The 23971-nt window shown below is 38.2% G+C and overlaps 1 protein-coding gene across 3 annotated transcripts in view; it reads left to right on the forward strand.

Annotated features, from left to right (window-relative positions):
- The window catches only part of LOC124280568 (glutamate receptor ionotropic, kainate 1-like), a 157975-nt gene extending 134562 nt beyond the window's left edge, over positions 1–23413 (forward strand). The window contains exons 10-17 of one of the 3 annotated variants that reach the window (XM_046716524.1): positions 309–353; positions 1791–1988; positions 3670–4230; positions 10421–10646; positions 18180–18451; positions 19010–19047; positions 19902–19931; positions 20588–20648. In XM_046716524.1, the coding sequence (XP_046572480.1) occupies positions 309–353; positions 1791–1988; positions 3670–4230; positions 10421–10646; positions 18180–18451; positions 19010–19033 (1326 nt within the window). In that variant the 3' untranslated portion in view covers positions 19034–19047; positions 19902–19931; positions 20588–20648. Of the gene's footprint in view, positions 1–308; positions 354–1790; positions 1989–3669; positions 4231–10420; positions 10647–18179; positions 18452–19009; positions 19048–19901; positions 19932–20587 lie in introns of all 3 variants that reach the window. The other 2 variants (XM_046716522.1, XM_046716523.1) reach the window with 2 other exon arrangements.
- Positions 23414–23971: the final 558 nt, after the last annotated feature.

Consider the following 23971-nt stretch of genomic DNA (forward strand, 5'->3'; position numbering starts at 1 on the left):
ACATCATCAAGTCGATCAAACACACATCGACTTACACACATCAACATGTCGATCAAACACACATTGACTTACACACATCAACATGTCGATCAAACACACATCAACATGACTTACACACATCAACATGTTGATCAAATACACGTTGACTCAAACATATCAACATGTCAATCAAACACACATTGACTAGTCCACACAACATGGATATTTAATGCATTACCTTAGTTATCTCTGAACATTTGCTATTAATTTCTATATGCACGTGTTGATGTACAATTTAATTTTGTTTATGTCACTGTACTTTATTTCAGAAGAATAAAAAGCTTCCCCCTGAACTTATTGTAACAACTATTGCGGTATGTTTTAGATGCAGAAGAACGCATGTGTGACTTATGTCCTATTCTGTATGTTTTTATGTTTAGATACCGTAGTTTGAACACAAACACTAACGAACGAGTGGATTTGTAGTATAGTTGACACCTCTATCAATAACGTGACTCAACTACTGACTTCAACACTGTATCAAAACGCCAAAACGTAAGAGGAAATTCGAAACAAAAAAAGTTATATAATTGTATTAATCCAACTTTATTTGATCCAATTCTGTATGTACAATCATGCAACTGTAATTAATTTAGATGTATATGCTGTACTGACACACACGGACTCTAGAATACATAGTTATCACACGGTGTCCTGCATTCACACATTGTCTTAGTGGATAGGCATGTCTCTACAGTGCATTATAACACAAGAAGCTATTGTCAACATTGATACCTTGAAGAGAACACACCTGAGTGAGGATTTGATAAAAGAAATGGTCTTTTTAAAAAAGATTTCACCATGCATTTATAGGATGCTCGGGTGGTTAAATGGACTAGGGTATCGGGGCTTGTTCGGTACATTGTGTAGTTGCATTTGTAGTGCCTCAGTCTCAGAATGTCCTCGAATATGTTCACTGATTTGTCAGCAACATGGGTTTCTTCTAGTTGGACGTGTTCAACCTTCATTTGTCACTACGCGAGATATTAACTATGTTAAATGTATTCCTCATAGTGGCTTTATGCCACTCATTCATAACTCATTCATATGTGATAACAAGAACTATCATTTACTATTTACAGTTTTTAATCATTGTGTAATAATAGATAATACATATTGACCTTTCATAGTAATTAATAAAAGTTTTCGTTCTTTGTACATGGAAACGTGTCATGAAATCACTAAATTTATTTAAATGTCTCTATTCCCTAATTGTTTTGTACCTTCTTATGTATGCAATGACGAAGGTATATAGGATGAATACCTATGTAGTCACGGGTCCATTTGCTTGTGGTTTTATTTACACGTGTTCTGTACACGATTATTATCATATGCATACTGATAAAATGAATGTAAAGTTTATAATCTCACAGTAGATATATGTCAAGTACAAACGTTACTAATATCATTACATTTCACACATATGTACATGTTAACGTATATAAACAATAATAGTAAGAATAATATGTTTACTTACATGTTACAAAGTATTACATATGAGTTAATGTAAGTATGAGACAAGTGATCAACGGTTATCGATTATTCTATAATCAATGTATTTGATGATTACATACATATACTGTCACTGACATTATATTTAGGTGCCGTTAATCAACAGTAGTCCTACTTATCAATTTACAATGAAAACAGTGTTATACAATTTACACTTGAATTATCACAAATCTTGGGATCTTGTATATTTACGGTTCATTTACATTATCAGACAGCAAGATTGTTGTTTCTGGTTCCAGGAAAAGCCTTATATGATGAAAAAGGAACGGAAAGTTGACGATGGTCAGGAATATGAAGGGTTCTGTATAGATCTGCTGGAGGAACTTTCCAAGATCGTGGGCTTCCGCTACAAGATTGTGTTGGTTGCTGACGGAAACTATGGTGCTCCTAATGAGAAAAAGAAATGGAACGGCATGGTCGGTGAACTTATAGCGAGGGTAAGCATGGTATCACAACTCAAGATGTTTAGATGTTCCTCGATGTCTTCTTGGCACAAGGTAACAAATGTCATCAAACATGCTCCTGTCATCACGGTTGTGATACAAGAACCAGTTCTTACTGTAAGGACTATAACACATTAAAATGTAGTGATGAGCATAAATTCTGATTTCATCAGAAGATTCTCATTAAAATCTATCAAACTTTCAATATTTCCTAAAGTGTGCAAAACTATTTCTTAGCAGTGAAACTTCTTTACTACAGAAACACTTACCCCGGGTTATTGTTGTTGACTGTCCTCTTACAACTGACATTACTCAACACCATTATATACCTCATTCCTATAATATTAGTCAGTGGTAACCATGGTAATCAGAGTTGTTCGTATTAATAACTAAATATTCACCTTAACTTTGGATTTAGTTTGAACAAGAAGTGTGTGAAACTTCACTACAGAAACACTTACCCCGTTATCGTTGTGATGTCAGACATTACTCAACACCATTATATTGTTTCCTATATTAATGGTAACTAAATCATTCATTAATAACTAAATATTCACCTTAACTTTGGATTTAGTTTGAACAAGAAGTGTGTGAAACTTCTTTACTACAGAAACACTTACCCCGGGTTATCGTTGTGACTGTCCAACAACTGACATTACTCAACACCATTATACACCTCACTCCTTTAATAGTAGTCAGTGGTAACCATGGTAATCAGAGTTGTTCGTATTAAGAACTAAATATTCACATTAACTTTGGATTTAGTTTGAACAAGAAGTGTGTTCCAGTTTTGCTACGTAATCGTATAACTATTAAGAACAAATTAGGTTACTCATGCTGTTATTAATTACACATACTATAATTATATGGTGTCTTCATTTTCGGTCTTCTGTCAAACTGATGTATGGTAAATACTATGTAAAACACTAAAAGATTACGATGATTGTTAAATGAAATCTGCATCTAATATGTAATACCGTAGAAACTTAATAACTCATGTTTTCACTTTCTTTTGAAGTTGAAATAATCACGGTCTTATAATTGCAGTCATCATAAATATGACAATTATAACATTCCGTACTATGTGTACTGTTAACGCAACAGAAAAAGAATATGAAATGATAAGATTAGGCAATCTTTTAATAAATACCAAAATTAACACGCAAGGTTTTAGTTTTCTTAGAAAAAACCCATTTCTCTTGCATATTGATGACACACCACAAGACCTGTAATACAAAGCTGATGAATGTAATCACATTATTAGGTGGCAAAATTCACTATTTGCAACAAATTGTCTCCCAAAGCGAAGGCGGTTCAAACTGCTCACAGATAAAATCAAATCAATTATTACCTCATGAATAACATACAAAACGGAGCTTTGAAGTAAATACCACTAGGAGGTTAATGAAGACAATTGAAACACGTGAACAGCAGATAACGAAACACAAAGACAGAACGAGGACAATTATGATTTGTTTGAATAATGACCCTTACCTTGGCAAAAGTGACAGGCAAAATAAAATCTATGTAATCTCATCACTTTTGACCAAGTAACGCTTCCTTCAGTTATTGGCGTGACAGATAACTCAATACTTTATTTCAGCCGTGATGAGAATGACAAGTCTCATAAGGGCATTTTACAACTCTGAGATGATTCATTTTTGTTGTATTTCAGAGAGCTGATTTAGCCGTTGCGCCCTTGACTATCAACTATGTGAGGGAACAAGTCATCGACTTCACAAAACCTTTCCTTAATTTAGGAATTACAATATTGTTCAAAGTGCCAAAACGGGAAAAACCGGGACTCTTCTCGTTCTTGAACCCTCTTGCTATTGAGATCTGGCTCTACGTTATTGGGGCCTACTTTATTGTCAGTTTCACGATATTCATTCTCGCCCGGTTTAGTCCGTACGAGTGGTACAATGCCCACCCGTGCAATCCAGACACAGACACTGTGCAGAATACATTTACATTGTCAAACAGCTTCTGGTTCACCGTGGGCACTCTGATGCAGCAGGGGTCGGACATAAACCCGAGGGCGGTGTCCACTAGGATTGTAGGGGGGATCTGGTGGTTCTTCACACTTATCATCATATCATCCTACACCGCCAATCTGGCTGCTTTCCTCACTGTGGAGAGAATGGTATCTCCCATCGAGAGTGCGGAGGACGTTGCCAAGCAAACGGAGATCTCATATGGGACCTTAGGTAGCGGTTCTACAATGCAATTTTTCAGGGTAAGTTGAACCTGTTGATGGTGGAACTCAATGCTAAGGTCACCGGTGGTTTCAAGTGTCCGAAGTCAGATATACGTGAAGTCCAGTTATATCGAAGTATGTTGGTACAGTAATTAATGGTCTTTGGTTCTAAACGCCCTGTAGACATCGGAGCAGACTGACCACCATCATCACATGCTTCTAGCAATAGAGTTTCTAATGTGATACGTGTCTGATTTTGTGTTTCCCCAAACCGTGGTAGATGCTCATACTGTCAACCACTGGTTTACCATTTTCACCATTTTACAGGCGGTCATGGCAAAGCTGGAGTAACGCTCCGTGGGGAATAACACAATATTCACCCCTACATTTTCGTTCCTTTGAACAGTCAGTTTCGTATTTCATGATGAGATCTTAAAAGGTCACTTAGATTTAATTGATTTCAGAAGAGTCTCAAAGTCACCTTCTCCTATTAATGAGAGAGTTAAATTTTAAATGATTACACAATTGGTATATAAATGAAGACAAGGCCCAAGTATCACTTCCTAGTGATAGTTCTGATTGTTTCATGTACAAAAGACAACTATCGGATATGTCAACAAGATTGAAACATATTCTGCTTTCGTGATATCAAACTATCATGTGTGGTCTGTGTTCTGGTTCAAACATTACCAAAAACAAATACATACGCACTTACACATATACATCGACATCACGAGAATACAGAAGCAAACCCATCCAATGGCCACTCTCTTCCCTCATTAATCACTGTGAGGTATGGGTGTGTAATACCGTCGGGGAAATCGCGAATTGTATACCGACGAGGAATCAACCTCAACACTATCACATCACTTTGCGCAGTGAAACGTTCACGACTCATGTAGGAAAATAATCAATAATGTCCTCAAAATGAGATATATTTGAATGGTAGAGTAATAACCAGGGGTAACAGAACACCTCGAGTGGTTTCCTCTGTGGATCCAAAGTGTCATACTTTGTACTTTTACCTTTGAAGTTGCTTTTATGATCCAAACGGGTGTTAAATATCTGTCCCTGGTATCCTGTCACACGTTGAGTTGGATGTTATTAAAACATATTATTATTAGGTAGTTTGACTCAGGTTTGCCTTTACCCTATCCGCGGTCTTGGCTTACACCAAAAAGGTGAATGTGCTCCGTCTGCATCATTAAGTGCCATCCTTCCACATGAAGCCGAGACGCCGTGATCAAACTGAAATACTGTTCCAACGGCCTTAAACTAAATTCACTCACAAAAGCCTTCAGAGGGAGTAATACAGTATTCTTGTATTTGAAAACTCAAACCAATCCCCGTGAGCAACGAGGAGTTGATAAGTAAAATGTCTATATGAAACTCTAACATAGCTTCGATGTAATTCAGCTTGAACATTTCAGATTTTCTTTGCTTTGCCAATCGATCTCAAGTGTTCACATCTTTGACAAGGTTATTTTGCTTACTTTTAACTTTTTCCACGCACTGTTAAATTTCTTTTAAAATGCCCAATCTAGTGAGTGCCTGCTTGTCTGTTACGGAAAACAGATCGGTCAAAGAATCTTTGCTTGCAAGCTTGACACCACTAAAAGGAAATGCCACTAGCAACATGTAGCAAATCACTGCGCGGACAAACTGACCTCCGCTTGAGCGACTCTTGTCCAAATTTGTCAAAACCCGATAATCGGCCCTCATGGTTAGATAATCTTCGAGAGCTTCTAATTTGATTTGAGGGGCCCCTGGGTAGGATTATTGGAGTTTTAAAACAAAGACACGCATTTGGACGTGGTTGGGAGCCTATAAATACTGACTAAATTGGCAAATATTATGAGGTTTCTTGACTGCAATTCAATAAATGACTAGAGCTTGCAAACGCATGATGGGAAGCTGAACAATAAAGACCAGTCCACCCTTCTGAGAGCTCCTGCTGAGATTTAACGTGGAAATAGCGCTATTGCAGGGACATTGCTTCTCCGCAGCACCAAGGCACTGCCTTGCGTCACGTTACTGAGTCAGGCTGCGTGAGAATCTCCCTAACTCAATTACTCAAATTGAATTTGTCATTACGGTGATCCGCCGAGGTTTCGGCCATCAAGCCTGGCTTTCCTTCACATGTGCGCTCCTAAGGAAAATCCGTGCATTTTCCATCATCTTTTTCTAATGGGCTATACGTTTTCTCTACTGATGACTTAAAGCCGCTTTTCACCATTTCGTGATTTAAACGGAGGGCAATGCAGTTGTGAATTGGCTCTATGTTTTTGCGTCAACGTGTAGCTGAAGTTAAGTGCAATGTTCTTCTAGTACATGAGACTCTGCATAAAATGTATATACGCATTAAACCTAGATATCTTTTGAATCCACGTAAATGATCCGACGTTTGACAAGCTACCATAAATAAACATTGACATGGACAAGAAAGATATAGTACAGTGCAGCACTTGAAATGGCTTGTAGATTTTACTGAAAAGCTCAATACAGAGTACCAGTACAAATGATGTTCTTAAGTATTATTGAATATCACAAGTAACAGTCATCTTCACTGAGGAAGGTGAGAAACACAATTATCATAAGACTTGGAAATGCCCCGTGAAACCTGAAATGCCCGCTAGGGGGAGCCAGCCGGGAAATGAAACCGAGGCATTTATTGCCCTTATGCGTCTCCTTGATACGCTCTCCGAACAAGAAATGGATAGGAAACGTTTGGAGGCGAGCAAAGCCCGTTATAACGTCCCATTATAACCAACTTGTTCCAAGCTGGGTGGTGTGCAAGCGTGACGACAGTAGAGGTTTGGATATGGACGACAGGATTTTAAGATCAAACAAGTCATTTACGTTACCTTTCATCGATTATGTACAAGGGTATGCCTTTCCCAATAAACGCTAGCAACAGTGTGAAATAGGTCCTGTGCGTTCTGTCGAATTTGCAGTTAATGTCCCTACTGATATACCAACTACAGCTGATTGCATTGATAAGAACTTTTTCACCGACCTTGCAGATTTAGCAGCGTGTGAGCTGTTCAAGGGGGATTTTAATACGCAGTAAATCAACGCTACGTATACGGTGTATGCAGTCTGCTTACAAACTGCTGACATTATTATCACCAGGGAGCTTCACGTTGATGAATACGGGTCGACAAGGTTCAGGTCTTCCTGCCTCCTCGTCTTGATTGGCAACGTTGACATGAAATCAAACTCTCGTTGCCCGTAAATGAAATGAATGAAATCAATGCTACAATCAAATATTTTTTTTGAATTTTGAGATGCAACTCGGATACCAAAGGGGAATTACATCCCCTGAACTGCATATCAAGCCCAGTTCGTTTTCGCGTAACTTAATATATCTAAGTACAGCTGATAAGAATGTTGATTTAAACCTGCTACCTTATATCATTACCGTTCCTTGGGTAATTAAAATAAATGAGAAAAAAATGCAGCAATACTGTTAAGCAAAGTGACATTATGCGTTCAAAATTGACCCAGACAAACTTTATTTTTGACACAAACCTTTTAATGAGCAATAGGCTTTCAAGATCAAACACAACCTAACTGCAAGGACTGCTTAGTGTAAGCACCGCCGAGACGTGAGCAGATTGAACGTCCATATAACCGTTATCATAGACATGCGCAGTCTGGATGAAAAATCGTCGTTTTTGCTGTGTTGAAGTGGCTTGTAAGAACTTCCAGTGTTTGATTGCGATCTCAAATCTGTTTTGATAAGAACGAAAGCATTTACAGTCTGCGTTAATACCCTATTACTTTGGCCTGTGCCCTTGTTGCTTTCTTGTCCAATGAGTTTTTAAAGCAGTATTCAGACAGTACACACTAACCAGCAACAAGGGAACCAACGAGTATGAATCCCTGTATACTTCAGCATCCAATTTCTCCGCTGAGACAGGTTTTGTTCTGATGGTAAACAATGCTGAACAGGGCAACGTCGCTTAAATTATATGTCATTGCTGGAGATATAAAACTAAAAAAATGGCTCTTCTCTGATAGTGCAGATTTATACTGCTAGTTCAGACAGGGGGACACCAGATCTGCAATAAATTCCAATTCTGTGCCGTTTTTGAAGAAACCGTCGTCCTATTTGACTAGACTGAACAACATTAAAGGCATTATCATCCTTATCGGATCGTTACTAGATGATGAAGAAATTCTGATTTAAGGAGAAGATGAATGTTTTGATATCGGGAAACAAACACCCACACTTGTTTGACATGACAGAATCAGAACGCCATTAAGGAATAACGTGCATTACATAATATGTAGGCAGTTTGAGATTATGTTTTCAGATAATTTTGACACATTTTTATGAGACGGTTTTTAACACAGAAAAATGATTTTTGAAGAGGAACATTTAAATGCTTGTACGGCTTTGCTTATCTGCTAACTGCTACTTTAATCATATAGTCATTGTATCAATTGACCTGAATTACAAATTGACAAGGACGTGGGGCGTTAGTTTCTCTTCAACAGGGGCACTGGACCAATGACATCCCTATTGCTTTCCAAATGTCAAAGGGGCTGCAGGGCACTGGACTGGCCTCGTGGTTAAAGCGTCCGCTCGTCACGCCGAAGGCCCGGGTTCGATACCCTACGTGGACACCATGTGTGAAGCCCATCCCTGGTTTCCCCACCGTGATATAACTGGATTAACCCTTAAAACGGACTAAAACTCAATCATTTAGTCACTCAAATGTAAATGTTCCTGAGATCAAAGTCACATGAAACCTCCTCCGTAAACTCTGGACAGAGCATCTGCTCGGAACAGGCAATGTCGGTAATTCGTTGTTACCCTGCCTGGAGCTCGGCATTATGATAATTAAACAAGAATTTGTCTAAAATGTGTCTAAGGGTATTCATGTCAGTAGCCTATCACTATAAACTTGCCATAAGTCCGGACTTTTAAACAACCACGTTTACACGTTCCTGTAAACTTGCAATATTCTCGAACGCGACCTTAAACCCAAACTCACATCAACTCAAAATCAAAATCTGACATTCTAATATGAGATTATTTACTCAACGAGGCTGTTGAGAGACAGCTCGAGTACAAGCAAGTGCATCAATATTACACTATGCTAAGTACATCCCGTATGGCATAAGCTCCATGTCTGAAATACCAAACACATTGTACAATTGGACACAAAACGTTCTCACAGCAGGGATACATCCTTGGTTCTTATGTTTATTTTTTAAGCTCTGCATGTCAAGACACGACACGTATTGGCCAATATCTTTGCACTGACAGTCAGTCTCGCATGGAAAATAATTTTCTGAAGAGATACATTCAAAGTCTCGTACGGCTTTGCTTATAAGCAGGGATACTTTATAGTCCGTATGTTTAACTTTTAAGCTCTGCATGTCAGGACACGACATGTAAGGGCCAATATCTTTGCACTGACAGTCAGTCTCACAAGAAAAAATAATTTTCTGAAGAGAAACATTCAAATGCTCGCACGACTTTGCTTATAAGCAGGTATACATCTTTAGTCCTTATGTTTAATTTTTAAGCTCTGCATGCCAACACACGACATATATTCTCCAATATCTTTGCACTGACAGTCAGTCTCCCATGAACCAATGGCGAGAAGTGATGTGTGTATGCAGCTAAGCCAGTCCAATCAAGCACCTACGGTGACAAGGTGGCAAATTTCCCACGACACTGAAACCCAGTGGCTCAAAGTACCATCCTAGTATCTACTAATTGAACCACAGACACCTAACGCCAGCTCGTGAAGCTCGAGATTCCATTACTGAACCTTGCGACATACATACCAATATTCTCCCCGCCAATGTCAGGCGACGGAATATCTCACAAGTCTGCACACGACCAATTTGTCGACATACGTTCAGTGTGCGGCCGTCAGTCCTTCAGAATTGATTTTCGCATTTCTCGAATAACAATTTATCGCTTGGAAATACAATACAAATAACAGAAAAAGTGATTCAATGTACATTTGTCCTATTGCTAAGAAGCGAGGTGGTATATTCCAAAGACGTAAGATTCCTCTCCCTGTATTTCATGAACATTGTTGTTCATTCTGAAAATTTATTTGTATGTTTGTTTGTTGTATACCGCCGCACCCAACCGACCCAAACAGTAGAACCCAAAACGTGTTCTGTGTACACTTTAAACGATCTTGGTCCTGAGAAATGTGTCACCGAATATAAATATATGATTGCAGCATCTATTTTTCAGGACTCAAAAATTGATACGTACAAAAGAATGTGGGCTTTCATGAAGAAGAAGGAGCCGACAGTGTTTATGAAGTCTTACGAAGCGGGCGTGGCCAGGGTGCTTGAGGGGGGTTACGCCTTCCTTTCCGAGTCCACCATGATTGACTATATCACCCAGCGTAACTGTGATTTGATGCAGGTCGGAGGACTACTCGACTCCAAGGGCTATGGAATAGGCACACCAATAAGTAAGTAGCATGTTTCGTTTCTGTTTCCTGACTTGGACAACCGGCGGACACAAACATGATACAAACATGATACAAACATACCACCAGCACAAGGGCAGTTTCCATTGCGTGTGCAAAACAACATAGCGGGGAGCATTGCAAGAGGGACTCACCGGAAAGATAAGCAGGTGCTGCTCGTTCAGAAGCACCTGCATAATAAGTAAGCGTTGACTGACGCGTTAACGTTGCACAGCGATACATCTTCCATAAAACAGTGGCTTGTAAACAATTATTGCCTGACAAGACAATCAAGTGATAGAGAACCAGACAATCCAGTGAAACTACAGAGCAATTACCGATTTTATTGAACGTTGAAAGTAGAGAGAACACGATACTTACAAGTAAAGTTAAAAACTTAAAAAATATTTTTGCACAGTGCGCATTGGTAAAGGTATTAAATATAATGATTATAATCCAAATATTCATCGTCACAGGGTTGAACACCACGAATATGTTTCACGACATGGACACATATGGTTATCGAATCCCTATTCACGTAGTGATGACAGGGCGCTTACAATCACTGATCTGCTTTTCTGATAAATAATATAAATGTGTTTGGACATTCACATTATATAATTGATTTGTAGAGCTCATTGATTTCACTTGGTAGTCAGTCGGTAATAGTTCCCCACTTAGCTTTTCAAAATGACTGACAGGTTCAGATTCATTCTTGCCATATAATAAACTCTCAGCTAAAACGCGTCTAGAAGCCTTAAAAGGATTCGTCGAAGGCACCCCTCATAGGAATGAAACTGAACATTAGAATAACAGGCTACGAGGGAGCAGGTGCAGGCACTCGTATGGTGTTTATAAAACGAGACATTTTTCCTAGGATATTTTTTGTGTCAGTTCATCACAATCTCGAAGTCCCCCGATTGAATTTCATTTCGATGTAAATATGGGCAAGTCATATCGGACCACGAGAACTGTACAGAGCTGTATGAACGAGGCCATAAGGCCTGAGTCTATGTCTGACGTTGGATTGGAGATCAGGTCAACCTCCACTAGAAGCTTTGGATTGTATACTTGTACCATTTCAACGCACTCTATAAAACTGCTGAAGTACGGGCAAATTTCCATAAGGATAGGTGGCAACAGTTTGTACTATCAAGACATATATCCAATACCGTCGATAACGCGTTATGTTTAATGGTAGGGCTGGGTTAATCTGAGGAAGTGAATTTAAGTAGAAGCACTCGCCTCAACTGGAGAGGCGACAGGACCTTATTCATGTCGGGAATAATGCATAAGGATGCGGCAGACAGAGGGTCCCGTACTATACAACGGATCAAGTATAAATTGAAACGGGGACTGGAATATTAGGAACCTAAAATGGTAAAGGGTCGATGTAGTTGTACTATACTTCAATTCACAAGGCGTCTTTGCATGTAAATGGGATCGCGAGGTTACTGGGGGGAATTTATCAATAGCACTATGTCTAATAGATGTACGAATAAACAGTTATTCACGTACAAAGGGCGGTTTAGTAGCACAGTTGCCAAGCGTTCGGTCGGCACACCGAATACTGGGTTCTTGTCCACATATGGGTAACAACATGTTGAAATATTCTTGGTATCAGTGCCATTCCTCAATACGTCTTGAATGCTGTTTACCCACAGAATCAAACGCATCAATGAATCTTATGTAAACTGTAGGGCAAAAGAAACTACATCGCAGGTAATTGATCAGATGTTCGAATTTCAGTTGAAACATCTACAGTTAACGAAATCACAATAAAACATATACTGTACAGGTGTTTAAGCAGCTCTAAAAAGAATCGTTCTACTTGGGTTTATTATGAAAAATATTGTATGATTCAAAGCTGTAACAATAAATGTTTTTAGATATTTTGTTGTAAAGGGATATCTAAATCAACGTTTGGCTCAAATTTCCAACATTCTATGATTCCATATAAAGTCTTCATTGAACCAATTTATTTTCACGCCTACGTTTTTACAAGCTGTTGTAGGAATGAGTGATGGTTAAATAGACACAATCAAATACTTCAGCAGTTCTTTCAACTTTCAGTTAAAAAAAAAAGTGGTATATTTCTTTTTCTCATCCAGTATAAAGTATATATGTTCTGATTTGATGCAGAGTCGTATTGATTGAGTAGCGTTTCAAGGAAAAAGCTAGCAGTGTATTATATTTTATGAGTAATTGAAATAATGTAATGGGTTTCTTAAATGACGTCTTACCTTTAACTTTAGAGTTACTTCCCTTTCAATACCATTCTCTAGCGTGTCAGCATGATTGGACATTATGGGCACTTTACACCGATTATTCAGAGAACACGTGTGATTTTGTGATTGCGTCTTGCTTGATGAGTTCATAAAGTTGAAATCAAACCTCACGGGGAATAAACCTTTATGGTATTATTAATATGTGTATTTTTCATCGAATGGGGAGATTTGTGAATGTTATTAAATGTAACCCCGGCAGTTGCAGCAGGAAATTGACAGAGTTCTTATTACATGCAGATCTAGTTTACTATGGGATCGACTTCACTGAGGGACTTCGGACTGATTTAGTTAAAATGGAATCTATAGAGTATTGACACAGAATGTTAATCTTAATGCGTAGTAATATGGAAATGCAGGTTCACGGAGCGTTACAGGGTCATGCGGCCGTACTCCGGTCAGCGTTGTGTTTATAAGTTGACATGTTCCTGTAATGTAGATTAATTAAATGCGGCGTTTGTTGATATGCGTTCATATTCTCATACAATCAAGGAGTATGTACTTGTTCACCAGTCATATTATTATTATTATTATTTTATTAATACATTGCCGGACTTGGGTGAGCTACTACCGTTAAGAGGGAAATGTTTGTTGTGACACAAATTTGCCAATTCAGGATACACTAAGTCTTGTCCAGAACGGGTCTTCATAGTGCATTCGACGTCATTCGACGTCACCTGAAATGATTATTAAGATATTCTGTACAAATCATAACAGTACACAATGACATGATTAAAAGATTATATTTTGTCATCATGGGATACATCTTTCCTATCTTGTACCAGCTATTAATTGAAACATCGATAAATACAAAAGTACAAGTTACCCTAACGCTTAGTCTCTGAATGTATATAGTTGTGATAAACAAAACCCAATTTAAATAATAGGAGTCCCGTGTAACTGGGAGATTTAGAACCTGAATTTGAGAAAAATCTAGACTTGCTTCATTCAGGACTTTTGCATAGCAGAAAGGGCTGGGTGGAAGAGAATGTAGTGTGGTTCAGGAACTGCGAGGCAGACTAAAGTACAAACACGTGGGCATTAGTTGGTCGATTCACTTAGATGTATTTAATTATGGAATTATGTTAGATCATATACGTAACGAGCTATGAAGCGAGGCCAAACCCAGCCTTCCTCGCTCCGAGACACTGAACTTATTGTCAAGATAATGCAATTACAATGGGCGAGGAATGTGCAATAGCGAGGATCCCGACCTGGCATGGCGCTAGTGTCTGTTTTAATTATTGCTTTATTCAATAACGTGTTGACAGTAGTAGCGAGGGGTGCGACCTTGTGTAGGCGACCACCTGTCCCAAGTGGCTTTGGTAATTCCACTTTCCCAAATCCCTTAAACAGTGGCGTTTCCTTCACTTACAGCGCCTGCTTCATCCCAACACAGGAATCCATCACTGGTTTTCTTCCATCTGTATGTTTTACTCAGTGTACGCGTAGTATGTTCAAGAATTCAAGAACTAATGGTAACTATCAAAGATAAAGTTTAATAATAGCTGTCTCTGAGGAAGATAAAAAAGTATTTAAGACTACAGCAACAACTTCGGTAGGACCAGAAGAATCTAAATGTTTGAGTCAATTGGTCTCCTGGGATCTTTGAAATAACAGCACTTGAAACCGATCTTCACTGTTTTACAAATAATACACGAGAAAGAATATTAGTAGTTGCTTACAATTTGGTAGAAAAATGAAGTAATTTAATTCTGTGGAATAAGCAACGTTTTCTGTAAACCTTTGGGGAAACAACCACGCAATTTGAGTGACATGCCGTGTTTTGTTTCACTATTTGCTGCTGACGTGTGTCTTACATGAGATCAATCGTGTTGTGCTGAAATGTTTAGAATCCAGGCAATGTAGATCCTCCACGAAGCATACACAGGCTGTATGTTGTGAAATATGTACGGGATAGTTATACATGCATTGTTTGTCAGTCAGGCATTGCCTAAAATAACACAAGCCATTAATCACATCTAGACGTTTACTTGAAATTAACCGCACGTTGTATTAACAAATGTTACCTTGTATTCTGGTTAGCTGAGACGCCTTGTGTAATTTTAAATGTACGCCACTAACATGTGAAGAACATGTATTATCTTCCTCGCTGAAATGTTGGCTTTACATGTGCAACATTCCGACCACAGTTATGTTTTTCGAAACAATAATCCGTGGAGATAAACAATGGCCAAAGTGGGTTTATGCCTGCGTTGTTTTGGTTGTTGTTTAACGTACAATCTTCCTAGTAAACCATCCCGCCATCCCGTGTATTTGTACCTCTAGTGCCGAGTATCCCGGCCTGAGTGTAATAAAAGTTCTGTTCTGTTCTGTCGAACTCAGAAATATTCCAGCTATATGACAGCAGTCTGTAAATAATCGAATCTGGACCAGACAATCCAGTGATCAGCATCATGAGCATCGATCTACGCAATTGGGATACGCTGACATGTGTCAACCAAGTCGGCGAGCCTGACCACCCGATTCCATTAGTCGCTTCTTACGACAAGCATGGGTTGCTGAAGATCAATTCTAACCCGGATCTTCACGGGTGCCTACGTCGTATACTAACTGCCCTGGGAAGAACATGGATGCATAGTGCATACCTGTATAAGTAGTTGAGCGGTAACATACATTAGGTTCCACTGATCCTTCGGGTAATATAGGTTGGCATACCATCTTTTGGGTCAATCAACTACTATTCTCCTTGCGAGTAGTGAGTCATAATATACCACTGACCTGTCTGACGAAGTGTTCCTCTGCTTTTTTTGGTCCTTAGCATGAAAATACACACTTCCAAATTGGTACGAAATATCCTGCAAATATACTGTCTGGGTTATTGATATAAATATTTTACGACTGTAAACGCCGTAAACATTCGGATCAAACAACCACTAACACTCTATGTTTTTATTCCACTTTGTGTTCCAACAGATTTAATGCATAAAGAATTTTACTACATACACGATATTATATATTTTATATATGAGAGAAGTGTTTGACAGTTTGTTTGAATTGTTTTTGAGCTAGCACTCAGTATAGAGCAATCCAAATATACTCAGTTTGTGTTGTTTGTACGTGGTTTGGGATGTATATGTATGGAATGAAACGCACCATAACATAACTGAAATGTTTACATAGGTTAAAAATAAACTCAATGTGCGAAAACCTTTTAGGTGTAACCCCGTCGAAATGTCACATATAAGAACATTTGGGGGCAAATGATTTCCCTAAAATTGGCCATATTCTGAAAAAGAGCAGATGGTTGTAATATGCCAATCTATGGGAAACGTTTGTTCAGGAAAGTGTGCTTTATGTACCAAGCACACCCTTAGTACTGACCGCTGTCAAATGCAGCATGTATGGACCGTCCTTCTCGAGATGTAATTGGCACAGCAATTCGCACGACAAGTGGATAACAATTATGTCTGAGTACCTCCGAGGTCACAATCGGCGTGCGGGCTGTTCCGACAGTGCCCTCTCCGTGTGTCCAAACCAACCGTTTCTGTAATTAGTTTATCGTGAAATGAACGGGAAACAAAGGTCAATAATTGGTGGATTCTCTCATTTATCGTTCCCATCCAGACAGTTAGATTACCTCCGAATTCAGTCGAGGGTCGCCTCTTCTTATGGCTTGGAAGAGCTGACTATTGGATTAAAACAGCTTCGTCTTCCTCTTACAGTCAATAACTTATATTCATTGCCCAATATGTAACTTCAGATCTTTGCTTAAACAGACATTTGTTGAGGTGCCTTTAAATCCAAGTTAGTCTTGAGATTGCGATCAAAGGAAGCAGTTATTCGTATAATTTGATTAATAAGAGAATGATGGAATTATTTTCTCGGGATGGATAATCGCAAGTGAAACGTTAGATAGAAAGGAAACATTACTGTCTTTTCAGTTCTGAGATGAAAGGAATTAAAGACATCCTTGAAATTTATATGACCAATGCCTTACCATATAATTTCAAAATGTGGATTTAAAGGAAATATATTCAGAGAAAATCATTACATAGCACGATAACTTCTTTGCAGATGTGAATTGCAGTTTACGATTACACCGGACAGGATTTGTTGCTTACTATAACAAAACAAGCAGCATGTCAGCATGTCGAGAAGATGATCGTTTGACTAACATCTAGAGTCTGAAATGAAAAATACCGATAGAACAAAACTTCATTATATTTTAATGATCCTTTTAGCTTATGATATTAGGAAACTTATATATTAGAAAATGTAGCATTTTCGTTCATACATTAGATGGGTTGAACAGAATAGATGTAAGCTGTAAGTAGGAGTTTGTGGACGATATATATTGAAAGTATTTTCTTGTGTACAAAGGAGTCCCCCCAAAACAAAATATAAGAAAAAAAAAGAAAAATAGTTATGTGTGTTATCTTGTCAATATAGGGAGCAAAACCCAAAAGGCCACTTTTCATTGAACTAATACCACGACGAAAGATAACAACCTACATTCTTTTCTCTGAAAACGATAAGACCGACTGCTGATGTAGGTTTGATTTTAAATGACCTAACAAAGGGATGCTGTTCTGAGGCATAAGAGATGAAATCAGTATCATGGAAGAACTATTTGGTAACAAGATATTGTACAACTTGCATAACTTTCCGAAAATGATATTGCTCCTGGAAACTTAATGAGTTATGTTCTGAACATATGAACATGGGTTTCAAATCTGCTTCCTTGAGGTCATCACAGTTTTATAGACGGATTAATGTCAGTTTCTGCTATTTTTGAAACAGTCATATTACGCAATCATAGTGCCATGATTGGTATAATTCCAAGTTATAATAATCGGATTTCAAAAGACTAACTCTTTGTGAAACATGACCCTGGTTAATATCCTGTTATTTATATCCCGAAATGCTAATATACACGTTTGACATTTAAATATTCGTGTGTGCTAAATCCTATAGTCAGACAGTATACACAAACACCTCCCAATCAATCCTTCCTTTTCAAAAACTGCAACACAGATTCTCCAAATAATTCGTCGGTTAAAGACATAACCTATCTCAGAAATCATATCCTGTTTTCCCACAAGATAAACCTTAGCTGATGCAGCTTTGAATATATCACTGCAAAGTTCAAAACATAATAATGACATGAGGTTAAAGCCTCCTTGGAGTATTAACACCATGATGACGTACAATACATGAAAGGAAATATATATTATACATGGTCGATACATACTATACATTATATCCATCCAACATTGCCCTCTTTCAGATTCCGCTTATAGAGACAAACTATCCATGGCCATCCTGGAGCTGCAGGAGAATGGCCGGATCCAGATGCTGTACAACAAATGGTGGAAGAGCACTGGTACTTGCATGCGGGATGAGAACAAGGACTCAAAAGCCAATGCTCTTGGGGTGGAGAACGTGGGTGGGATCTTTGTGGTGCTGCTTGTTGGTCTAGCCCTTGCGGTGCTGGTTGCCATCTGTGAGTTCATCTATAAATCCAAGAAGAACGCCCGTGATGAACGGCATGCGAAAAAGGTAGCCCATTGCTGATGCTGTTTTCATTACTGGTGTTGTGTATTGCTTGATTGCGAATGTGTGCGTCCATGTGGTAAAGTTCATCATTCTGTGTGTTATAAGTATTTACTTTTAGCATATGTTTGAAGAAGTGCTATTTTAGTGTTGTGAGTTTTGCTTGATATCCTAAAAAGCAAGTGAAGACTTAAATTGTCAAATAAGTTAATAAAGCCCAATACGGCTTGGTTCATCTGAGTGGTCCTATTTGACAATTCCATTATTGAACATATTGTAACATATTGTAACAATGGTGTGCGTATATAAGGTTTTCTTTATCATCCATAAAAGTGATATTAGATTGATATCTAAATGATTTGCCATTAACAATTATCAAAACATGTAATACAATGTACAGGATTAAGTACTATAATGGCTCTTTGTGAACGGAAATAAACTTAATTTATCATCCGGTTTGAGATAATTGCAACTTAATGATGGTTAACATCCATCCGCGCAAGCAATAAATGCAATTAAAGTTTTAGTTCTCGTCAGTGGTGATATTTTGTTTCATGCATGTAGGCCCCGAAAGATAAGCCACGCTAATGAGAGACCTCAGGGTTTGTATCTCATTACCCTTTTCAAGCAAATCTAGTTCAGGAGATCTACGTGGTAGATCAAAGCTGGCCTGACAGGGAGAAGTGAAATCTGGCTTCGTGTGTTGTATTGGTGACTGTTGTCCTATTGCACTCTCTATACTCTCAATGTTGTCGAACTCACCTCCAGCACCAATATCTGCAACGTCAACAGCATAACTACATGCCTTAACATAAGTAGCATCAATACTCTTGCACCCAATTTTCGGTAATGGTGTTATACCATGCACTGTTTTTATCTACAAATGTATTGCGATTGCGAGGAAATTAAGGGAAGAAAAGTTTGAAAATATATTCTGTACAATATCTCAAGACATCCTATAGAAATCGAATATATTTTGACAAAACCATATTTGCTGTGAAATTAAATGTTAATTCTCTGTCGAATGATATCGGACTAGTTTTGAAAATCACAAAACAATCGCTGACAATTTTCTATATATATTTATTAGCACCTTTTATAGAGCATGCATAACAATACAATGTATTTTTATGATATGAATATGCAAGCTATTTATGTAAAACATAACGGGTATTGACTGGAATAATGTATTGATCACTTCCTTGAAAGGACATCTGCCACGAGTCAAAACGATGCCAAATAATGAAACAATCCAAACAGCCAACATATCGACATGTCGACAGAAACATGATACCGTATCGTATTTGACCATTTTCACATTAATCAACGTCAGGTAATAGTATGTCATATGTCATCATTAAATCAACATTTAAATTATGAAAAGAATGTTTCTTGCTGATGACACTTTTCACAAAAAGTTTATAATATTTTTCATATAATCTTTTTAACTTGACAGACTTGTGATTCCTGCCCTAAACGTCTGGAGGTGAGTGTCAGTAGAAGTTACATATGTTGAAAGTCTTTCATCTCAAGTCTATCTGTCGTCCTTACTGTTTGAGTCAGTAATTGTATTAGCCCGTAAAGCTCAAAGTTGTGATGTAGCTGAACAGCTATTTTCATCATACTATTTAGATTTATTCATTTAATGCATGCATGCAGCTTTGCATTATCAATGTACGTAATATATAAAGTAGTTTTTCAACACCAGGTCTTTTACTTCAACCCTCCTGTTCATTATACGAGGTTTTAGTGCAATGTATGTACAAGTCTTCCCAAAATAGATATTTTATTGTGAAGGAAAACCGTTAAATAGTAGCTTAGCTTCCCCCGGATAAGTCTCTTTCCTCACCAGAACATCCTTCTTCAGCAGTTTGATGTCTTTTTAGAACGTACCATAGTGATTATAAAAGGGTTGTTGGAATATGCGTTCCCACCGGAACAAATAACCTTGTAAACACTTTAACATGATGGCAAGCACTCTCTATCATCAAAGGTAAAGTCGCACAAACTTTAAAGCCAATGTCAATAAGTACCTCCAATATTATATATCATTCACCACTCCTTGAGAGATAGCCATACACTAAACATAGAGTGTAATTATGTATTGATTCTTATAAATACACTGTTTCTTCTCGTCCGTAGCAATCGCTGTGTTCAGAGATGGGAGAAGAGCTGAGATTTGCAATTCGATGTCTGGGGTCTGCTCAAAAGCCGAAATTCAAGCGGAAATGTTCAAGGTGCAAAGCCGAAAAACATGGCGGACACTCACGGGGTTCTGATCTCCCAGAATCAGCCAATGGAATCATTCAGCTGAAGGAGGTCAGGAAGTCACCTTTGCCTAGCACGAGGGAGTTTGAAAGCGAGTTTAGACCAGATTATAATAGAGACTTTAACGGCGACTATTTACATGTGGACTACAGTGATGCAGAAACGTAAAGAGAAGCCGTTATGAGAGAGTCTTGATATTCATTTGTCACCAATGCGTGTTTATGAGAAAGCTGTAGTATGTGCCTGGCAGGTACATACACCTCCAAATACACACGCATGTGGTTGACTCCGTGCCTTACTGGTTTGGTGATCAGAGGGGGAGGAGTGGATGTGAAGAAGATGCGGACTGTTGGTACAGATGATGTTGCACAGAGATCCCGGAAGAGCCCACCATCGGACCCTGTTGGGGGTAAACTGTAAACATTACAGGTCCTGCATGGCGGGTAGATACAATGACTAACAGTGTCTATCACCATTGTGTGAATGCGTCATCCGGTTAACTGGTAGAACATGTGCCAACTCGACGACAACGCCAACTTCCGCCACTGCAATGACGTCAACGGCCTTAGGACGATAGAGGCATGTGAACGATTTTTTTTGCTTTGAACACGCGAGCAAGTCACTCAGCTTTTTTTCAGTAACAAGTCAGGCTACCAGTAGGGTTAGAGATAAAGGCAGAATAATTTTGCGACGGAAAAACAATTAAGTTATGAGTCTGTGTGTCTCTATATACTGAGCTGACAGAACATTTAGTTACTTTCAGTTGAACCCATTTGCAATATCTTCCCGCATATATTGGCCATAATGGGTTGACTTGGCGTGGCCGCTACGGAAATTGGTTGTAGGGATCATTCAGAACGCTTTGGTGCACATCATTTGGAATATGTACTTAACATGCATACCATTAGCATGCCATGTGTGTCATGTATGTCTGATATACGAAGGTATTGGCAGGACACATCGGATACAGTGTCCATCTAGCGTATATGTGTGTGATTATATGGGCGTGCCAAGGGCAATGATGTACCTATACAAATTGACCATGTACATATACAACACATTGTATTATACATCCTGAGGGATACGTGTTAATTTTTCAGTGTTCATAAAGACGTAATTTATTCCTCATGTATGTAAAATTTGTACAGATGTATATTTCAAGCTGTTCTTGAGCCCTACAATGTGAGTTATTACTGCACTGTGAGATGCGATGAGTATTTATCATTTCTCAGAATATTGATTCTTGATGGCATCCAAAGTATCGTTGAATACTCACGCTGTTGTAAATGTACCTATTTTGAATAAGTGGATCACCAAATAAACACCTCGCTATATGTACAAAACCCTCACAAATACTACAAACTGGATGTATTCACAGTGCTGTCAACTAGATGATATAGTTTTGTACTTCATCCTATAATGTTGTAACTATTATCTGACATCATGAACTGTTGTTGATACCACACACACTTGGGATGTAGATGTATCTTGAAATAACAATACACACTTCATACTTTTTATGTAACAAAGGTTTAGTTGGAAAATACATGTTTTACGAATCATAAATATACAGTTCGTGTACTGGCAAATAATTACTACAAGAAACCATAAAAGTGTCAAAATGAAGTCACTAATATAACTTCATTTTCAAGACGGCTGCATATATAGTTTTGAATTCATTTTCTTACAGGTAAACATTCAAAGAAGGGAGTATTTTTCATATTTAATAGAATATCGATTTCCATACTAAGTATTTTACAGTCGCTTTCTTCGGTATGTAATAAAAAGTAATCACACATAATGCTTGCACGCATTATGATTGTGCAGTGCATCGTTTCAAGCTGATAAACGTTTATACAATCATGTACATAAAATGAATTATGAATGCTGTACAATGAAGTGTTGATACTTTACGAGTATCATTGGGTTGTATAAGTTGTTTATTTTGGCACGAAGTTCTTAATTTATTCACAATGAACCGTGTTGAGGTTTATGCTAGTGTGTTCTATACTGTTGTGTCTATCAAATATTTGAAAGTTGGCAGTTTTTCAAAATCGATTTATTGTGCTAACATTGCCTGACTAGAATTTGTGTTAAGCAAAATTGTTATTATGGCATCTGTTTAATTTTCGTGTATGTTACAAATGTCATAATTGGAAATAAACTGCTGTTATCAACGCTGCCATTGAAAGATTGGAGGATAGAAAGCCATGTCCACGTTGATAATGGTTGATGAAAATAGGATGATTTCATATTTTGGTTTTCAAAAGGCTTGTTCTTTACTTATTACTCCCACGTTGTCAACATTTTTCGTGCGTTGTAAAAACACTTGAGAGTGAATGAGAAACGAATTTGTTATTTGATTCCTTTAAGGTTAAATTTAATTAGCATAATTTCATCATGAAAGGTCGTGTGTAGAAATATGTCATTCGGTTGGTAAATATTGATGACAACAGACAATATTCACTGATTATCTGTCTCTAATAATGTCTGCAACTCCCTTCCCACGTGGGCTAAACTACGCACAGCTGGTCTGTCTCAAAGGTTAATGTATTCTGTATGTAACGTTGTTGTTTCTTAGTTTGGTTGAGCTATCATGTACCTGTGAGAGTGCGTCAGACGGAATTTGTAATGCGTGCTTTATGAGATTTTAGAGATTTTAATGACTTCTTCAATCTAATAAATTTTGGTAGAAAACTGTATGGACTGCTACCTTTTATTGGTCGACTATACACATTTCCTGTATATTCTAGCTGATAGGTAAGTGTTGCCTTAGTGAGCGAGTGAGTGACTTCACATCTCTTCGAAATGTCTTTTCGTTATATGTTGGCGTGTGCAAAAGGCTTTCGAGAGATTTTCTTTGCTGAAAGAGTGTTGGCAGATGAAGCGTTTTGAAAATATGGGATACGAACACAGGATTAGAGAATATTAAAACTAAGGACGCCGGTTTGCAGTAACCACTCGGCCACCATGGTGTTTAAGAAGCACATTTTGGCGATGCAGGCCCACAACGTACACCAACCATGAAGGCTATATCTGTCCTATCTTAACAATAATTGTTTACACACTCCACAAACACAAACTAAAGACAAACAAAAAGAAACATTCGGCCAGTGTCCGTGTGCATGCCTGAGGTAACTACGTATTCCTAGACGGTCGAGGTGTGTCCAGTGAGTGGTGAGAAACGTCTTCAGAGCCAGTACTCTCAGTACGCTAAAGTTGTTGACGAAGCTGCAAAATAAAACGAGGATGAACCCG

This window comes from Haliotis rubra, unplaced genomic scaffold (assembly GCF_003918875.1).
Source record: "Haliotis rubra isolate DU_JTF1 unplaced genomic scaffold, ASM391887v1 Scf27, whole genome shotgun sequence".
Classification (NCBI taxonomy): Eukaryota; Metazoa; Mollusca; class Gastropoda; order Lepetellida; family Haliotidae; genus Haliotis; species Haliotis rubra.